This window comes from Lepisma saccharinum, unplaced genomic scaffold (genome assembly GCF_977018435.1).
Source record: "Lepisma saccharinum unplaced genomic scaffold, izLepSacc3.1 HAP1_SCAFFOLD_145, whole genome shotgun sequence".
NCBI lineage: Eukaryota > Metazoa > Arthropoda > Insecta > Zygentoma > Lepismatidae > Lepisma > Lepisma saccharinum.
The window spans coordinates 458,400-479,143 of record NW_028142956.1 but is presented as its reverse complement, the minus strand read 5'-3'; the positions used below and the strand labels follow the sequence as shown (position 1 = coordinate 479,143).

At 37.5% G+C, this 20,744-nt stretch overlaps 1 protein-coding gene and 1 pseudogene across 1 annotated transcript; one reads left to right on the top strand and one right to left on the bottom strand.

The window, feature by feature from the left end:
- Nucleotides 1-9,857: 9,857 nt before the first annotated feature.
- LOC145982353 (uncharacterized) lies at nucleotides 9,858-18,751 on the top strand. Its single transcript, XM_083115909.1, has 2 exons — nucleotides 9,858-9,916; nucleotides 18,163-18,751. Exons 1-2 carry the CDS (start codon nucleotides 9,858-9,860, stop codon nucleotides 18,749-18,751), a joined length of 648 nt encoding a protein of 215 aa, XP_082972035.1.
- A 1,016-nt stretch (nucleotides 18,752-19,767) lies between these two features.
- LOC145982352 (translation elongation factor 2 pseudogene) lies at nucleotides 19,768-20,523 on the bottom strand (annotated as a pseudogene).
- Nucleotides 20,524-20,744: the final 221 nt, after the last annotated feature.

Here is a 20,744-nt window from a genome sequence, read left to right as displayed (position 1 = left end):
TCAAGCCACCCGAATTTCAGACGGAAATATCTGTTTCTTTCCAGTATCGGCAAGCTAGAGGAACAATTTGTGAGTCGCAGTCCTTATCGGGAGTTTCCGGAAATACTTACAGAAACGGACACTTCGGAAGTGTCAGCGATATCGATGATGGGAGATGAAACAGGAGGGGCGGAGGTATAAGAGCAGGAGGGATCGGAGCAGCAACAGGAGGGGGAGGCGAAACATCGCCATTCCTGGCGAGTTCCAGGAGCGGCTCCGGCAGTTAGCCCGAAGAACAGAGCGGCTTATTCGCCGTGGCTACGACGGAACCTGCAAAATAGCGATGTAGTTAGAATAATAGTATATTATAGTTAGATACAAGTATAAGTCTGATAAAGAAAACTACGGAATTAGTACAGATGGAGTTGATGGTTTTAATAGATATAATTGAGAAAGGAATAATAATCACCTTTCCTGGATCTCGCCGATCTCCTCCTCCTAATCTCGTTCAGCCTTACTACGCCTGTAGAGAAATTGATTGTGTTCCGCGAACATACCGCGGAATATCTCCACCATATGTTTCGCAACGGCACCAAATTCATCGCCCAGGCGATCGTTAGCTGCCCGTTGCTCCACGTCGATCCCCTCCGTTGTTGCTGTGACACGTCGGAGTGCTGCCTGCAGCCTTTCGAAGTCTTCCCGCATTTCGGCGTTAGACTGATAATGCAGGAAGGCCTCGAAAAGAGCCAGCCCCCGGTTCTGAAACAGAAAATATATAACTGTAATCATGGTTTTCGTGTAATATACATCTAACATAATTTTTGTACATTTTCAGATGCCGACATTCGCCCTCGGATTCAGTTTGGTGTATGACGATATTAAGGAGAAGACAGCAGGCCCGGAAGAAGTAAGGAGCTTATGGAGTAAAATACACGGAAGACAGGTTGAAAAACACATTGCCAACTATCTGAATATCTGTGAAGAAAATGGACTGGCGGAAGAGTTATTGGCGAAAATAGAAGATACATGTAAAGATATCGAGGTATCGGTGGACTCTTTGTTTAAAATATTTACTTACATTGTTGAAAAAAAGGAGATGCGCCAGTGTTTGGCGATTTTATACAAAATATACAAAGAGCGCAATATGTAACCTCCAATTTATATTTAACAATCTCTTTCGAATTGATGGAGTTGTTTAAAGGTGTGAGAAATGAGAAGACTGGAAATAAGAAGACAGTAGGAGAAACAGGGGAAGATATGCATGAACAAATGATGGAAATGTTGAAGCAAATAAAACTGAACTAGTAACTAACACATACTAATACACTAACATCCAACACGGACTGTTGTATATATAAAATAAAGGCAGGGCATATTGCGGACATTTTTATAAAATCAACTTGTAACACTTCTATAGATGTTCAATGTGTTAATAAACAGACATCTATACTCGTATGTATGGTAACAATTTTTTGTAAAATAAAACCTGCGATGTTTCTATAGATTTTCAATGTGTTAATAAAAAATGTTGTACAGAGAAAAATGTTGTGTTTGCATATAACTAGTATTGTGTTAGAATGCCGAAGACCAAGGGTACGAATCCCGAAAGTAACTACGTTTTGATGAAAGGGGTACCGGATTCGAAACCCTAACAGGCATGGTTGATACTTCTGCCTGAGACCCCTGGTTCGAATCCCGTAATTGACTATGTTTTCATAAAGAGGACCCGGATTCGAATCCCGCTCAGGCATGTTTGCGAATGTTGCCGGAGACCCAGATTTCCAATCCTGGAATTAACTATGTTTTCATAAAAGTAGGACCTGATTCGAATACCTCTCAGGTATGGTTGTGCATGTGTATTTATCACTTATTCCATCTTCGAAAATTAATCAAAAGACTCAGAATACAAAGTAAAATACATTAAATACAAAAGGGGTCCTTACAACACTGAAGAAATCTTGATTGTCCATTCTGCTGCAAAACGTCAAGAGGAAATGAACTGGGTGGAAGGATTCTGCAAAAGGAATCTATCCACTTTCTTATAGGGACGCACGTATTTATTATTTCTTGCAGTGCTTTAGAAGTCTGCATACGAGATCACAACGCTTTCTTGTGTGAGGCACAGTAGTTCGTTGTCTGATTTTCACAGGACGTCCTTGACCCGTCTTGGTACAGATTCTTCAGCGAAGAACAAGTGATGCCACTTAAATGAATACAACGCAAGATGTGAAATGCCTGAAAACATTTATTTGCGTGCATTGTAAAACATAAGGGAAACAGAAATTGTTTATAAACATACTAGAGTATAGTAGAAAATGTGGTACCTTCTTGAGGGTCCGATCGATTGAACTGATCTTTCAAATCCCTTTTATGCACTAAGGCTAATCAATACAGAAATATACGAGGGCATGTTATAAAATGTGGTACCTTCTCGTGGGTCCGATCGAGTGACGGATTGAACTGATGTTTCAAATCCGTCTTATGCACTGTGAGGTAGAAAATGTGGTCGAGTCGGTTATATGCACTATGAGACTGATCGGAACAGAAATATACGAGGGTCACGATCCAACATATCACAGCCCGTTTACAGTTCGGTCACAGGATGGGACATACAGTGTTCAATTAGGATCGGCATCCATCATGTCAGTTCGGCCCTGGTCCGATCACGACCCTGTCTAGGTCAGGTCAAGGTCCGGCCAAGGTCCGTTCAAGGTCCGGTCAAGTTCCGGTGAAGGTACATTCAATTTTTTAATTTCTCAATTTTTCATTTTTTTTTTTTTTTTTTTTTTTGCGAAAATTTAAAATCGCCAAATCTTCGTCCCGAATCGAGATAGGAGGATGATTGATAGCTCGTTGGACTCGGAATGAAGTCCTCTTTCCAATGAACCATGACTCATCGTTCTACGACAAACGGTTTCATACTTTCTTTATTTTCGATCATAGCCACCTTCCGACTACTGTACTGAAAGGTCTCGACGTGTAGATTCCGAATCTGCTATGACTTTCACTGTAAGACAATTAAGGTCGGATCGGGGACCCTTTGAATAACAGAATGTTTCACTAATAAAAGCATATGTTAAAGACTGTCATACTAGTTACGAGAATTTTACATGAGTTTCATATCAGTCAGGAAAACATCTGGTGAAGACGGTTAACTATTTCCGGGAAGATTGCATAGGCTTCATATCAGTCATAGATAAAACATCAGAAGACTGTTACAGTTTCCGAGAAGTTTACAGATCAGACAGTAGAACCGTTAGGAACTGAAATAAATGCTTTGTCATGCTTGCGTATATAAATAACAGCGTTCTCTCCACAAGACAGTCCTCGTTACACAGTCATCAAACGATCATGGACGTACAGTTATCCGCTGACGATCTGTTAGTACTATATAGTGATGGATATTACACAACACCTAGACAGTTGCGGGAAGTGTTGGTGAACATAGCGCAGAAAATCATCGCGGGAGAAAGTATCTCCTTGGTCGAGGAGTATGACCGATTACTACGGACCGTGACAACATCCATACCCCATCTTTCCGGAGAAGGATGGACAGGTATTTCAAAAGAGTCCCTAGGTCCGTCGCCAACACCCGATCTTGTATCCCGAGTCACCAAGGACAACCAGATAGCCATTGCATCCGACTACGTTACATCACCAAGAACTTCTAGGTACGCTGCATCCGGATCACACCCGGAGCCTTTGTCAGGACCGTCATGGAGACGGGATCCCTTTCCACCAGCAGAACAGTCATCCCAGAATGCTTCTGTATCAGATGGGAAAGATAAGAAAAGAATACGTGTTACGGTGTCTCGTGAACAGATAGGAAATATAATATTACACAACATTCAAGAACGCGAATATCCCAAATTCTGTTCCAAAGGACGACGTGTGGAACTCAGTTTCTCGCACCCTCCAGAAAATGTCGATCCTTACACGTGGATCCGTGAAGGTGTTGAAAATATTCTCACCTATGCTAAGAAAGACACCAAAGATGAAGACAAAATAGTTTTAACTCTGTCTAACACATCTGACACAACCGTGAAAGATAATTACATTTGATGGCATGATGTGATCAGTTGCACAATGATATGGTGTGGAACATTATGTACAAAATATTGCAAAGTCCGAAAACCTTTACGGCTACAGATAACTTAATTGTACGAGCCGACCATGCCAATATGCCTGTCGGAAGTGGTGGAGGTTCTGGAGCATATTGTTTACCTAATGACATGTTAAGCACGCAGAGAAAAAGTATCGTCGGTGTGCCGAATAGAGAAAACCCTGTTTAGCTGAAACTTTGGTTATAGGGAAAGCCAATGCTGATAAAGATCCGCCCTATTCACAGTATCGAAAAAATATATATCTTCTTAAACCTGTTTTCGAACTTATGCGAAAAGCAGCTGTAGATCTGACAGACAATACGTGCGCCGGAAGTGAAATTCCAGAACTGAAAAAATTTCAGCAAATTCTCGAAGAATATAAAATTATTGTATACAACAATATTCGTGATGTTGAAGATGTTTTGTTTGAAGGACAGGTTGAAAATGCTTCCAAAATTATATACCTTCTCTATGATAACACCAGACAGCATTATGATGTGATAGTGAACTGTGTTGAAGCATTTGCAGCAAAACAAGAATGCCGCGGTTGTAACGAACTCATATTTCACAAACGTCATATACATCTGTGTAAACAATTGTGTTCTATGTGCCGTTCAACTCCCGCGTGTGCCTGAACAGGGTGTTCGCAGAATGTGTCAGACATGTCACAGAATTTTCAAAAATGAAAACTGCTTCACGAATCACGTTTCGCCACCATTCTGAAACGGTACAGTCTGTAGTGAAATCCAACAGTGTCCCCGATGTTGCAGAATTATTCTAACACGCAATACATATGAAAAAGTGCATAAATGTAACATGAAATACTGTACTGTATGAAACTGTATGAAACCTATAAATCATTTCTGCTACATGGCTATACCGAAACCTAAAAAGAATTCAAAATTTCTATATATGTTTTACGATTTTGAATGTTACACAGATATTCCTCACTCTGAGAAGGAGAAAATTTTTCTTCATGTTCTGAATCTTATTGTGGTGCCGACGGCCTGTCACGCATGTTACAAAAAGGAGGATTTAACGGCTCCTTGTTCTGTTTGTGGAACAAGAGAGTTTATATTCTGGGATGAACCTGTAGACACATTTCTGTCCTATCTCGAATTGCAACATAAGTTTTCCAACATAACAATTTATGCACACAATGCACAAAATTACGATTGCACATTTCTATTATGGAGAATGTTGGAAAGAGAAATGAAACCTTGTGTCGTAGTATTAGCTGAAAGTGTTTGTTGCAGGCTAATAAGGCTCTGGTGTGTGGGCCTATGTCACCTACAATCCTCTCTACAGTTCGTGTTGATCTATAAATTGTCGATATACAGCATAAGATTTAAGCTTCAGTAAGTGTATTGTATTCCTCGGAGACATGCAGTGATCTTAGAATAAAAAATAAGCCTCGTATAATATAGCAAATGCAAATAACCAAGCTATTAATTCAATCACTCGATAAAGCCAGTAATACTTAAAAGTACCCTGAAGAGCGATATAAGGCTAAATAATTATTTTAGGATAGTAAGAAAGGGTTTAGAAAGTGGACCTAAGCCCCCTAAGTCGTCTGTTAACGTCGTCTTGTCCTGTGAAATGTCAATATATTGTCAAATTGTTATATTTAAGGGAAAAAAGAAACAATATTAGCAAGCGTCTAGATATGGACCCTTCGGTAAAGGGATTTCAGTCCTATTAGACACATAATAATTTTCGGTACAGTAATAGTTTGGCCTCGTATAAGTGCAAATAGTCAAAATGTTAAGCATTTCGTGAACTTTACCCAGTAAGCCTTTGCTAAAAATACAATAACAGCGTTACGGACATGAAAATTAAGCAAGCTTTGATATTCTAGTGGCACATAATAAGTATAAAATATCCTTTCAAATACTCTTACAGATAGTTGTGGGATATCCGAGATCGAATACACATACTGATCCATTTCACATACTTATTCCAAAAATCACTACCAAGTAATATAGGCGAGAAATTCTCTTCTCCTTTCGGTTCCATAAGAACGAAATTAATCCATATTTTTAATCCATTAACTCTGAAAAACACTCTCTGTACTGGATATAAATCCAAATCTGTATTAAGCAAAGTACGAATACTCACAAATCCAATCTTCTTACTTTTACTAACGAATTTCTTTGGTAACAATGGAGGATTAATAATACTAATTTCTGATCCCGTATCCAACAAAGCAATTTCCTTTTTTCAAAATAAATGCACATACAGGTGTGGTCTCGGATAACGATGAGACTCATATATGATAGATCTTAACAATTTCTCTAATTGGTTTTAGGGGTTTTACATAATTCGCCTGATTTACGAAGCGATCCCCTTCTCGCTTCGTCATTACTCGTTTGGGGTTCCTACACTATTCGAAGAGGAAGGTGCATCATTCCTACCTGTCGAACGCGCATTACCAAGTAATTCTGACACTAACATTTCGGCTAACATTTCATTAACCTGATGTACTACCTGTTTTTGCACAAATTCTTGTACACCTTTCTGATTCTTAAAATTACCTTGATTACCAGTAGACGATCGATTATCGAAGTCAGACCTTTTTCTTTGTGGGCACTCCCTAGCATAGTGACCATAATTTCGACATGAGAAACACTGGGTGTTACTTTTATCATTGTTTCTAGGATTCTGATTTGAATTCATGGCGACAGGGTTAAACTGTCTCGAATTCCCTCTGTAATTATTACCTCTGTTGTTATTACCTCTATAATTATTACCTCTGTACTCATTTCTTGGTTGAGCGGCTATTTCCGCTGTAAAAGTACGTTTATGAAAGTCATTTCTAGGTGGGTTCCTAACTGTCCTACCTGTTCCTCGTTGATATTGAATATCTTGCCTTTCTGACCTGGGCCTAAGATTGTACCTGGTTTGAAAGAATCTGTTCTGCGGCATTTGTTGATTCTGAGTTCGATTTTGGTGTTGGCTTTGAATTTGATTGGACCCTTGATTAGACTTTGCAAAGGCTGTGTTCGGTCCAATATTCTCAACTTTCCTTTCATCTTTTTCTTTCTGTTCCGTTCCCCTTTTCTTTGACATCGCACTATTTGTTAATAGAAGCCTGCTTCTTGGCTCTCTCCATTAATCGCAAATTCGTAAGTAAATCGCTTAAAGATGCAGGTCTCATTGGGACTAGTTTCTCAACTTGGTCCTCACTGAGTCCTCTATAAATGTAATTCATCTTACTCTCAGTATTCATGTGTGGGTCGGCTCTTTGACATAGTTTCAGCATAGAGTAGTAATACTGTTCTATTGTTTCATCATCACCCTTCTTTCGTGCACTGAGTTCTATCAATGCGTCACCTTCTGGGTAGACAGGTGAAAAGGCTTCTTCCAACTTGGCTTTAAGCTCTGAGAAGAGGTTTAATTCTTCTAAGGTGCTTCTATGCAATTCCCAAAAATCGGATGCGCTCTTTTTCAAATACGCGGGAAGATACTTAATTTTATTCCTTTCAAACCAACCTAGAATAGTGGCAACTCTCTCATACGTTTGAATAAACTGTCTTACATTTTCACCTTTACCTCCTGAGAACGTATCTGGTTGGACGGACGGCACTCGTCCGTGACACGGAACTGAATTCATCGCTGTCGCTGCTCCAGCGTTTTCTGAATCATTCGGCATTGTGACTACTTGAGGATTACTTTCAGATATATTCTCGTTACACTCACTAAGTATACAAGGAATCTCTATTTGTCTACGTGATGCAATTCTCTCACTGCGTCTTATTTCTTGTTCAGACATCCAAGGATTTCCAGAGCCATAATTTCAACAAATCTCTCCACAAACACCGAGAACATGTATCACAATTCCGAAAGAAACAACCGTAGCCTACATTTCCTACTCCAACCAATCAAAATACTCCTCACAAAATAAGCGACGCCCATATTATGACTTCAAAATCTAGGAATTTACAAGTTTCTAAGGAATTGGAAAGTTCTATCTACCATATATGGAAGGTTGCCGCAACAGGATATAGGTTATCTTTCTTTCGTGGCCGCAGTGGTCACAAATCTGCCCGCATTGGTTGATAAACTGCCTTGTTTGTTTGCCAGATGATACAAGCGCTGTCAAGGGTTATCAGGTTATCAGAAGCCAAGCCGCAGAGAAAAATAATGAGCTACCACAAGCATCCTGTTTGTTTAGCAAGTTGATGAGTCCACGCCATTCACATGCCTCGAGCACGTGATTAATTCCCAAGTTAATGTTCATCATAAATTTCAACGGAAATAAGATTCGATCAGTCAGGTCGATATGTACAGTTCGAATGATCACTCATGGAGAGTGAATTCATTAAAATCTGTATAAATTCAAATACTGTAACATTTACCAAAGAATATATGTTTATTAAGTTCATCTCTTCTTATTGTCTTGGTTCAGAAGGTAATTCCTTGCAAGTTCTTTTCCAGAAGTCATAGTTTTAAGTCTTAACTCTTCGTAGTTAAGTGGTGGAACCCCCCCTTCCCAAATTGCCCTTTTCTCTTTGTACCTCGTACTCTTCTGCCGGGAGTACAGATGAGAAAAGAGTGTGCAGCCCAAAAACCTAGTTCTGTGTCAGGTGAGCGCCGTGGCTGTGAACACCACCTCCTCTCCAATTCCCAGGATTTCAGACTCATCAACGCCAACACTCCTCAAAGAACGGACACATTCAAAATAATTATGACGTCACACCAAACAAAACAATACCTTCACCCTCCCAACCTTACCCCGACACGTATATTATCAATTGATCTTTGATCGATCTCCACCCAATCAATTGATTTATCCTACTAAACGCGGTACCATAACTACTGTACTATTCGCGACACTCATGCCAATTGGTAGGTAATTATGATAATTTTTGTAATTATTTTAATTAATAAATAACTGCATCTATGTAAGCAGAAGAGCATTAATGAAGAATTATGACTTTTTTTAAAGTTTGAATGAATGGTGAAATATATGTGACCCTGATGCAATAATTGGTTATTATTTTTCATTAATGGTGGTAATATTTGTAATTATTATAATTAATAAATAACTGCATATATATAATCAACAAGGGAAGCAGTAATTCAATAGAAAAATTATTTTCTTGATTTTTAGTGATAAAAAAGTATTGACATGTGAGACCCCCTCAGGTAAGTAAGTTTCTCTTATGGTGCTGCTAAGCTAGGGTTAATGTTTTTTGAAAAGTAGTTCCTTATTTTTGCTACATTTTATTTTTAATATTCATTTATATAGTTTTTTCATATTGTTTAAGAATAATTTTCACCAATAATTACAATAGAAACGTTTTTGTGAAGTGTAATTAAATTATGTACTTTCTATGCACATGCATATGTGAAAAATTACGTGTCAATGTATATCAAGTGGAATATACATGTTTTCATTGATATACACAGAAGATGGTGGGGGGAGAAGGGGAGGGAAGGCCCAGAAACCTCAGTAAGCTAGTAGCGGAGATGGCAGCTAGAAAAAAAAAACACCACATTGCCTAGAAAAGCTCCTTAGTCCACTACTCCATTAGATAAAATTAAGAATGTGTAACTTAGGTTGCTTGTAGCTGCGTTTACGTTGCATTAACTCAAAATTGACATTTCAAATGATTTATTTTTTGGCTTACATTATTCCATTATACTGATGGATAGAATTCTTTACGATAACAAATTTGTTCATTTCGTTTCAGAACGTATACGTTTCAAGGATGTTCCGAAGTGTTAAATAAATGTGCACTCAATGACAAATATTTCAATTGCAGCGAATACATGGCTTTGATGCATATTGGTTACGAGTTCTGCTGCGTCTTCAATTCAAAACAGGTGAAGTAAGTGACACGACGATACATATGTTTCTTCATTCTTACCAAGTAATAAATTTCATTATGGACATTTTAACCTCCATTTGTTGTAAAAGTTTATCCAAACCAGTTTGGTGATTTTTTGTGCGGCTTTAGCAGGAGGGGCGTGAGGCTCACCCCCTCTCAAAAGGAATAACTAAATAGTATGTGGTTCTTAAAAAAACAACTTTTACAATTTCCTTTATAGCCCAGGCAATCTAAAGCAATTTTCCATCAAACCGGGGCAGAATTGCTTCAAAAGTTTTTGTATAATTCGTAGCTCAGGAATAATTGTTGAAAAACATATCCAAAATCAAACAAAATCGGATCACAAAAAAAACAACAGATTTTTAAATGGTGGACTGGCTATTTTGAATTTCATAAAATTTTATGTTTATTTGTGAATAATTTTTAACATTTTGTGTATTTTCACTTATAATTTGTGTTTCCAAATTATATTTTGTCTTTTAAGAATGGAAATCTCTAAATTATGCTTGATTTGTAAGAAAAAATTGGACAATGGACAAGATGTAGTTAAAATATTATCACCACGAATGACCAGCATTGAATGTAACTTGATAAATGCTGAAAGAATCGGTTCCTCGACGACTTGCAGTTGCAGGCTATGCTGAAGATTCTCTCCATCATTGCAGCAGCCAGATATTACAATCATCGCCAGCCTCTGTATCTGTACTTGAATTGCAGAAAACTGAAAATCCAACAGTGCAGAAAATGTTCCTGGGAGGTAAATTAGTGACAAGATGAAGTGACAGATTATGGACCGGACTCGGATTGATTTTTTGTTTAAAGTCCACTTTATGCATAGAAAGGCTAATTGGGGCTAGATCTACAGTTTAAAGTGGGATCCGAACAACTACGTTCCTCCACCGGGTATCGAACCCGGGACCCTGGGTCGGACAAGGATCAGACCTCGTAATAGAACAAGCACTAATACATTTCCTGACAAGAGGCAGCGGATTTGCAGAAATCTAGAAGAAAACATGTCTGTTTTCCACACACCCGTGTTCCACTTACAACTTAGCAAGAATGTCTCAGAGTTTTGTTGAAGAGTGGTGAACAACACAATGAAATGCGAGAAAGTAGACAAACGTGGGATCGTAATGTTATTAAAAGAGTAATCGAACGACTGGAATCCATATTGTCATTCCATTTGGACTCAAGTTTCTGCAACACTAGTACAACAGTTACAGCTGATCCAGGAGTTAATTTTGATAACACTGTTAATTCTTGCTTCCATGTCAATAAAACATTAAAATACTGACCAAGACAGAATTTATTGTGTAAAAATATATGTACACTAAAAAGGTAACGTTTCCACCCTCTAACAGGGTCTTCTTATGACGAAGAATAGTGTGAATATTCGTCTGAAGAAGACCCTGTTAGAGGTGGAACGTTACATTTTTAGTGTACATATATTTTTATACAATAAATTCTGCCTTGGTCAGTATTTTAATGTTTTAATTAATTTTGATGAATTGCATTACATCGTTACGGACATCGTCTTCAAAATGATTGAGAAATAGGTATTAAAATATTGCGCCAAAAGGTTTACAAAGAGAGAATCCTAGGATTTGCTGCTGCTGATGTTCTGAACCCTGTCGGATACGGTATACAAGTAGATGCAGCACTCTTTCAGAGAATGACGACTTTTGGCAAATATTTTGATAGATAAATTCCTAATATTCAAAAATAAAAGTCTAACAGAAATGAATACAATATTGTTAAATTAACTTACATGAATCTAATGTTTAAATTCGCAGTTGCTAAAAATACAGGGTGATTCAATAGTCCGGTCCCGTAGGTAACTCTGTTATTAGTGCACATAGCGAAAAATGGAAAGAGGGGAAAGTTGTTAGAAATAGGCAAGTTTCAATATAAAATGATTGAATTTTCAACGTATCGTGTACCGTTTAGGCTGTACACTGGTACGAGCCTCAATGGTAGCCGAAAATGTCACATGCTTAGTCCTGAATACTACATGGCATCGCAATAACCATACAGTAGAGAGTAAGTTAAGAATTGATGACTATAATTACAGGGAAATAAACAAGTATTAAAAACTAGAACATGTGACGTGCACACCCCTTCTTTCCCCAGACCTCGAAACGGTTAAAAACTCACAATTAATAATCAGGCTGCAATATATAAGTACTTCACACTTTGCCACTGCGCTTAATCACACATTCACATTTTTAATACTATAGCATTAACGTTTGTTTAATTTACATGTCCAAAAAAGGGCCGATAATTTTATTACTTGAGACTGGCAACACTGACGAATCTGCGCGTGCACGGAAGCGTTCTTTAGTATTCTGTGCCTGCAACAGAGGTATATTTCTCAGTGTGGAGGTGCGTACGTGCGAGTAGCAGGAAGTTCAAATGGCTGCTGTAATAGAAAATCCCTCCAAATGCGAATTGGGGGTCGGTGATTAGATTTCTCAACGCAAAAGGACTGAGTGCAGCTGACATTCATCGGGAATTGTGTGCCATTTACGGACATTAATGACGGTAATAAGTGAAGGAAAGGTAAGACAGATTTTCCGGGATGGACGTTCAAATGTTGACAAATACTTACAAAGATGAAAGAATGAAATCAGCACGTGATTTTTTTGCTCGCTGGGAGAAGGATGGGGATGACTTTTTTTTCTCACATAATGACTGGAGACGAAACCTGGTTACCGTACGTCACTGGTGAGTCGAAGAAGCAATCCATGCAATGGTGTCACTCCGGTTCACTGAAACTGAAGAAATTCAAGCAACACCATCACATCGTAAAATCATGGCAAACGTGTTTTGGGACCAAAAAGGTGTAATACCGTGGAATTCCTGGAACCGGGACTATAATCACAGCAGATGTGTATTGCCAAACACTGTCTAATCTGCGACGTGCCATCCAAAATCGGCGAAGAGGAATGTTACAGTCTGGAATTCTGCTTATTCATGACAACGCCCGCCCACACACAGCTGACCGTACTGTTGCGACAACTCAAGAATTCCGATGGGAACGTTTTAATCACCGACCATACAGTATCGAACTTGCCCCCAGGTGAATACTTCTGTTCCTTCACTTCAAAAAGTGGCTTGCTTCGCAACGTTTCGATGATAGTGAAGTTCTCAAGACATCAGTTCTCGACTGGCTGAGATCCCAGGCGGCAGATTTCTACGCAGAGTGTCTACGTAAATTTGTTTCACGGTACCAAAAATGCTTGGAGCGTCATGGTGACTATGACATAAATTTCAAATGCATTTTAATTGAATTTGGTGCGTTTTGTTGGGCATCCCCTATTCAAATATCTTTGGTGATTTAGCATCATTGTGTGGTGTTATTATTTCTTGAAAATCAGGGATGAATCTCGAGAAGTAATTAATTAATCCAATTAAACTATTTAATCCTCTTAAATTCTTTGAACTAGATAGCTTCTCAATAGCTTCAATTCTAAAAGGATCCATGAGTAATAAACCATTCTTTGCTACAAAACCCAAGAATTTAATTTATCTCATTACTAATTGTATTTTATTAGATGACACAGAAATTCCAAAATTTCTAAACCTTTCGAGAACAATTTCTAGGTGTTCTAAATGAGAGCTTTCATCCTCAGAGACAATAAGAACATCGTCACAATAATAATGAAGAAATGATCCTTTTAATTCACCGAGAACCATATTCATACCTTTCACTAGGCAAGAACTTCCTACTTTCAATCCAAAAGGCAAAAATTGATGTCTGAATTTGCATTCTTTTGTTACGAAGATAGTAATATCACGTGAATCTTCATGTAATAATATTTGATGATAAGCAGATTTGATATCAAAAACAGAATATATTTTACCTTCACTTAAACTATATAAAGTATCTTCTAGATTATCAGCAGGATATCCATCCCATAAAATATGCTTTTTGAAAATCTACAACCATTCGTTTTTTTATTATTTTTGCCATATACAATGAAACTAGGCGAAGCATATGATCCTTCTGTTAGTTCAATGAGACCCTTTGATAGTAAATCATTAACAATAATATCTAAATCTTATTATTTTTCTGGCCCCAGGTTTTAGACCATACCACGGACAGGAATGCTATCTATTAACGGTATTTTGTATTCAAAGTTCTTAATCTGTCCAATATTGTTATTTAAAACATCAGAAAAATTATTTTTCAGCTCCCCTAATTTTCTTTGGAAATCTTCGTGTTAAGTGTGCATAATATTAGAATCTGCGTTCAATTGTTTGTAAAGTTGTTTATTACAAAATGGTGTGTTAAGTCATCTTAGAAATGGTCTTGTAAGTTAAGTATTAAATCGTTGTTATTTTGTATCCTCGTTTTTATCGTTATCTTATGAAGTACCTACGTGTGCGAATCAAATAACCTCTGCGTGTGAATACACCACAGAGATTTATACATGGCGACAAGGTTTTATTAGAAATCGAGGATAAGTATGTTTTACTTCTAAGCTTCGAGTTATAGTATAAATGTAGGCCTATAATGGCTTTAGTAGCTGGTTTTGATAAATATGATCCCCAAGATGGATCGATAGTAGCTTATTTGGAGCGCTTTGATAATTATTGTCAAACCTAAGCTATTCCAAAGGACAAGAAAGTTTCTAGATTAATATCCGTTATTGGAAATAAGCCATATGAAGTTCTACGTGAATTGTTTGCACCTACATTGCCTCGTGATAAATCCTATCAGGATATTGCACAAAGATTAAAATCTTATTATAGTCCTTGAAGTAACTATATTGTGCACAGGTTGAAGCTTAGAAAATGTGTACAAGAAGAAAACGAACAAATAGAAGATTTTGTAAGGAGATTAAGAAAGATCGGGGAGCAATGTGGTAATGGAGAGTTTCTTTCCATTGCTTTATTTGATTCACTAATTAGCGGAATCAGATCTAACACTATTCGCAAGAAACTCATTGCTGATAATGTAATGGAATTTCACAAGGCTTTTGAGGTAGCAAAGCAGATGGAAAAATTAGAAGCAGATATGAAGGAATATTACGTCCAGGCAAAAGTTTTCTGACCCTAGTAACGAATTCCTCAATGTCTTCTTGTTTATAGGAGTTGTTCAAAGAGAGCAAGTTTAAATGCATCAGAGAATGTGGTTTTCTCATTGGCAATTCTAAACAAGTTTTGGCCATGAAAACTAATTGTACAAAAGTAAGTAAGTACAAGGGCGATACAAGTTTCTACTCCGGTGCCAATTCTAATCCGAAACAGTGTAACTGAAAATTACAAAATACTGGGCCAAGTGGATCCAATCATAAGTTTAGACAAACTCAATCAGACAATGAGCGATATAAAAATGATCGGGAAAGAAAGCAGCAATAATTCAAGCAGTGCAGATACTGTAAAAAGTTCGGTCACGATGTTTCCCAGTGCTTCAAGTTACAGCTCAATAAAGAAACTAATAGCACTAAACCTTATAGCAAGTACAAGGCTACCGGTAACGCTGTGCAGGCTATTGAACCTGTTTATTCGGATGATATGGACAGAGAGGTGTTAGGTGTAAATGAATTAAGGGTTGGAATGATTACTATGGAAGTAAATGGAGAAATTAAATCTATGCAAGAAGGATTGGTTGAATATAGTTTATCTCGATGTAATGAAAGTTCGGTTTCGACGCAACTATATCCTAAAACTACCCAACCTTCTGTTTCTAAGCAAATAGCTCATTGTGATAAAGCTACTGTAGTAAATTTGTATCTTCGTCCGAATATGTAATTGATCTCAATATTAATGATTCTATGTTGGACTTTGAAAGAGATACAGGTTAACAAGTTTCGATTGCAAGTAAAACATTTTGTGACAGTCAACTGCATGGTTTGCAATATCTGGAAGCTGACTGTGTTTTACGATGTGCTAGCAGTATGACTTTGCCGTTAGTAGGGAAGGTTGCTGTAAGAGTTCGTTATGAACCTATAGATAAAATACTATACTTATATGCAGTCGCATGTGATTTAAAATATCTACTCATGGCAAGACAATGGATTAAGCATTTATTGCCTGATTGTCACATTAATCTATCTCAACTGAAGCCATCGTTAGAAGTGTATCAAGACGCAATTCATATTTCGTCTGTGTTAATATCTGACAATTAAAAAATGTACAAGGGCAAACTTTGGTTAAGACGAAGGATACGACTAATACTTCGTATGTGTTAACAGCTGACAAGTTTAAAATTGTGCAAGGAAAAACCTTGATTAAATCACAGATGGTTAAATGTGAAAATCTTATTGCATCTTGTGATGTACAAGGATTAATTAAATTTATTAGGCACGAATATAAAGAGTTATTCGATAATGATTTGTGCAGCCAATTAAGCATTCCAATGAGACAAGGCATTACAACAATTTTTAAGAAATTTTATAATGTCATGTGACAAAGTTAAGTCTGAATTAGACAAATTGATTGAGCAAAACATTCTAGAAAATATTGATTCAAGTTATTGGGCAAGTCCTATGGTCATTGTGTGTAAGAATGATGGTATGAGGCTTTGCTGCAATATCAAGAACACTGTGAATAAGTATGTTGAAAATGTAAATTATTCATTGCCCAGGATAGATGAAGTATTTACAAAAGTTAATGGATGCGATGTATTTGTTACCTTGGATCTTAGAAGTGCTTACCTTCAAATAAAACTTGATGAAGAAGCTCAGCAGTTACTTGTAATGAATAACCCATGGGGATTGGTACAACATACTAGATTGACATTTGGTGTACGGATCGCATCATAAATATTACAACGAACTATAGAATGTATACTGGTATACTGCAGGGATTAGATTTTGTTATTCCATACCAAGATGACTTACTTATCGTTAGCAAGGATTTAAAGCAAGCTGTTACCAGAACACTTGAAGTTTTAAACCGTTTGAATGAGTATGTTAAGGTTAATTGGAGCAAGTGCTCATTCTTCAAAAACAAAATGGATTATTTAGGATACACTTTAAGTAAATAAGGAATACATCCTTCTGAAAAGAAGCTGCATGCATTGATAGAATGTCCAAGTCCTTGCAACACCAAACAATTAAAGGCTTTCCTTGGAGGTATTAAATTTTACAGAAGATGTGTGACTAATCTGTCAGTTATCTTGTCAGATCTTTACAATTTATTAAAGAAAAATGTGCGATGGAAATGGACAAATGATTGTCAACGGCAATTCGAAGCAGCTAAATTGCCTTTGCAAAATACCAAGGTCCTTGTTCCATACGACCAGATTAAAGAAGTTATTATTCAGTGTGATGCATCTCAACATGGATTAGGTTCGCAATTATGCCATAAAGTACAAGGGGAATTGCGTACGATTGAACGCATTTCATGTACATTAAATAAGTATGAAGTTAGGTATCCTATGCATGAAAAAGAAGCTTTATGTATCATATATGCAGTGACGAAATTCCAAAAATACTTACAAGGCAGATCGTTTGAAATATGGACAGCAATTGTTAGCTATGGAGAAACCAATTCCTATCATGGCATCGCCACGGATTCAAAGGTGGTGTTTATTTTTGGCTTCAGTCACATATAAACTAATATGTACGAAAAATGTTGAACTTGCGGACATGTTATCAAGATTGCCACTTCCTAACGTACATGATGATGATCCTAGACAAGACGAATTTGTGTACCAGGTTACTCTTACGCCGAATGCAAAGCAGGCGATTTTGACATATTGTAAACGAGAAGAAATTCTTAATTTAGCCAACTCTTATTGCAAGAATGGATGGCCACAAGAAGTGAAATGGTTCAAAGGAGATGAATTGAAGGAACTGTTGGCGTACAAGAGAAGACAGGCAGAATTAAGCATTACGGATGAGTTACTGTATTGGGGTCGGAGAGTAGTTGTTCCCAAAGGAGTGCGAAATGACATTATTCAAAGAGCCCATGAAGATCATTGTTGTATTATAAAAATGAAAGTAATGCTCAGGGAGAGATATTGGTGGCCAGGAATAGATAAGGCAATTGAAGAGTATGTAAATAAATATGAAGTTTGTGCGGCTATCAAGCCAAATATAAGCGATAAGAAGTATAGTGCATGGACTGAATGCAGACATCCGTTCGAAAGGGTACATATATATTTTTTTGTGTATAGAAGTATCACTTATATTATTATAGTAGATGCCTACAGCAAATGGGTAGATTGTTATAGTTTCATCTACTTTATTTAAATAAGTAAAGCGTTATCTAATCAAATATTTTGCTATTTTCAGGCTACGAAAGTGTATTGTGGTGGATAATGGTCCCCCATTCCCATCTTCAGAATATAAAACATTCTGTGATGAACGTCACGTCAATTTGTTTCATTCTCCTGCGTACAATCCTGAAAGCAATGATCAGGTCGAGCGCTACGTGCAGACAGTGAAACCAAAGCTAGACTGTGCTGTACGGGAGCGATTGAATAAGAATTCGCATGTCAACGTTGAAGAATTATTGCAGAGAGTATTGGTGGCTTTGAGAAGCGAATATGACGCATCAGGTGACAAAACGCCACAGCAAATGATGTTTTCTTACAATATCAGGAACAAATTTGATGCCGAAATGGAAGAAATAATAGATCAAAACTTCGTAAGGGATAAAACAGAAGCAGAAGAAAAGGAGAACCAAAGAAGCGATTTTGTATGGGTTATGCTACTATTTAAGGACAAGAGGAATGCTATGAGGTATGTCAAGGGAAAAATTATAGCACGGGAAAGCAAAGTTACATGGCTGATGAATGTTGAAGGTAAAAACCGAGTCGTGCATGAAGATCAGTTGAAGTGGATACGAGACAAGAAAGATAGATATCATAGTGGAAGTTAGAAGATGGAGGAGGATAATGGTGAACGAGTACATGTGCCAGATAAAGGTCAAGGCAGCGCATCAGTTTGCAACCATGAAGACTTATTGATCGTTGGAAGAAATGAAAACGATGACAGTGGTACAGTGCGGGCTGAAGTTTCAACGCCAGGCGACCAACCTTATACGTGATATTCAGATAATTCCTTCACCCTACAGCAGCAGCAACATCAACAGTAGCAGGAGTACAGAAGATCCTCTCGACAAAGGAAACCGCCAGATAGACTGAGTTATAAGTAAATCAAATAAGGAAGAGGGGGAATGTTAAATGTGCATAATATTTGAAGCTGCGTTCAATTGTTTGTAAAGTTGTTTATTACAAAATGGTGTGTTCAGCCATCTTAGAAATGGTCTTGTAAGTTAAGTATTAAATCGTTGTTATTTTGTATCCTCGTTTTTATCGTTATATTATGAAGTACCTATGTGTGCGAATCGATTAACCTCTGCGTGTGAATACACGACACTTCGGATGAAATGCCCTTTGCTGCCATTGCAATCCTTCCTTCTGATGAAGACAGCCTGAAGTTTTCACCATTTCCTTGTTTCCAATGCTGTTGCGATGACCAAGGAGTAAATCTCCTTGAAATAGTGCTTTGTGGCCAAGCACGTCCTCGAAGAGCTAGCTGCTTGTGGTCCTCTTCGTTGCCACGTTTCCCCTTGTGATGAAGGAAAAATTTTCTGAGCATTTGGATGAATATGTTCTTTCTAGTATGTGTGCACTCTGCGGTTGCTCAGGAAGGAAGAACTCTCTAACAGGCGGAGTCATTTCTTCTTTCTTTCTATACTGTTTATACCTCTAGAGTTGTCTTTCCTTTTCCGATAAATTACCCAAGATAAAAAGTAAGTCTTCGCCATGCCATGGTTTGCTTGGTAATATTTAGGGTACGTGTCTTACAGATAGGTGTTTGAATTTTTCAAATATACTTTCCAAGATGTTCTCATATTCACAGTCTTCCATCGTGAAACTCAAATATTTATACCTACCTATGTTCTTCTTTCAATCCCTTACGTTTTCTTATCTCCTGTACAACATTGTATGGTTTACTGCCCAATTCTACTGGGTCACCTAGAAGGACTTGCCAGTGATCGAATACACATTGTGGGAATGCCTGTCCACCAGTGTTACTTCTCAAATCAGCTGTGAAACCGAAAGATTAATTTAAGGGAAGGTTAGCTTTAACAACAAATGTAGGTGTTCCAGCAACCTGCATTTCTTCAAATACATGACCTCTTCGTCTGTTCAGCACCATAAATACCACCAACCGCTACTTCTGGACACTGGATTTCACAAAGATACACTGGTTCCATACGACGTGGTTTAGCTGTTAGCATGCATACATACAAGTAACGTCTCGCAGTTGTAATGATCTTACCACCTCCTCCGTGGATAGCATCAGTATGGAGTGTTACATCATGGATGTTGAAACTTATACCTCTCATGTTTTCTTTCCAGAGGACTCCCTCCTTGGTTGCCCACTGGAATCCTGCCACCATTGAATCTTTGATTTCATTGAGGTACTGTACAACATTGGTACAGTCAATCATAATGTTTGGTCCTGTGCCTTCAGGACCAAAGCTGAAAATCTTACGTGCTTCTGTGACATCATATTCATACTTCTCACCCAAGTAACTTGCTCTGATTTTGAAACATCTCGTGGATTCACTTCTCCCTTTAGTCCATGAGCCAGGACCTCAAATTTAGGCAATCGGTACCACTCGGGGGGATGGGTTCTCATATGATTTTTTTCAAAGTGTTGATGCCTGGAACTGGAAAATGTGTGATAGCATCTTATAACTCTTTGCTTTTTATATAATATTATTGAATTAGTAATCATAGCCCAAAAATAATGGTTTGTCATATATTTTATAAGAAGCATATAAATTGATCACAATATTTGAATAAATAAATTTAATTTCATCAGACTTATTAAATTCAATATTATTTTATAATAATTAT

Excerpts from the sequence above, each read along its gene's own strand:
- LOC145982353 (XM_083115909.1), top strand. The coding sequence starts at position 9,858 with ATGGCTTTGATGCATATTGGTTACGAGTTCTGCTGCGTCTTCAATTCA. Across the intron at positions 9,917-18,162 it reads TTCAATTCAAAACAGGTGAA|GCTACGAAAGTGTATTGTGG; the intron begins GTAAGTGACACG and ends TGCTATTTTCAG.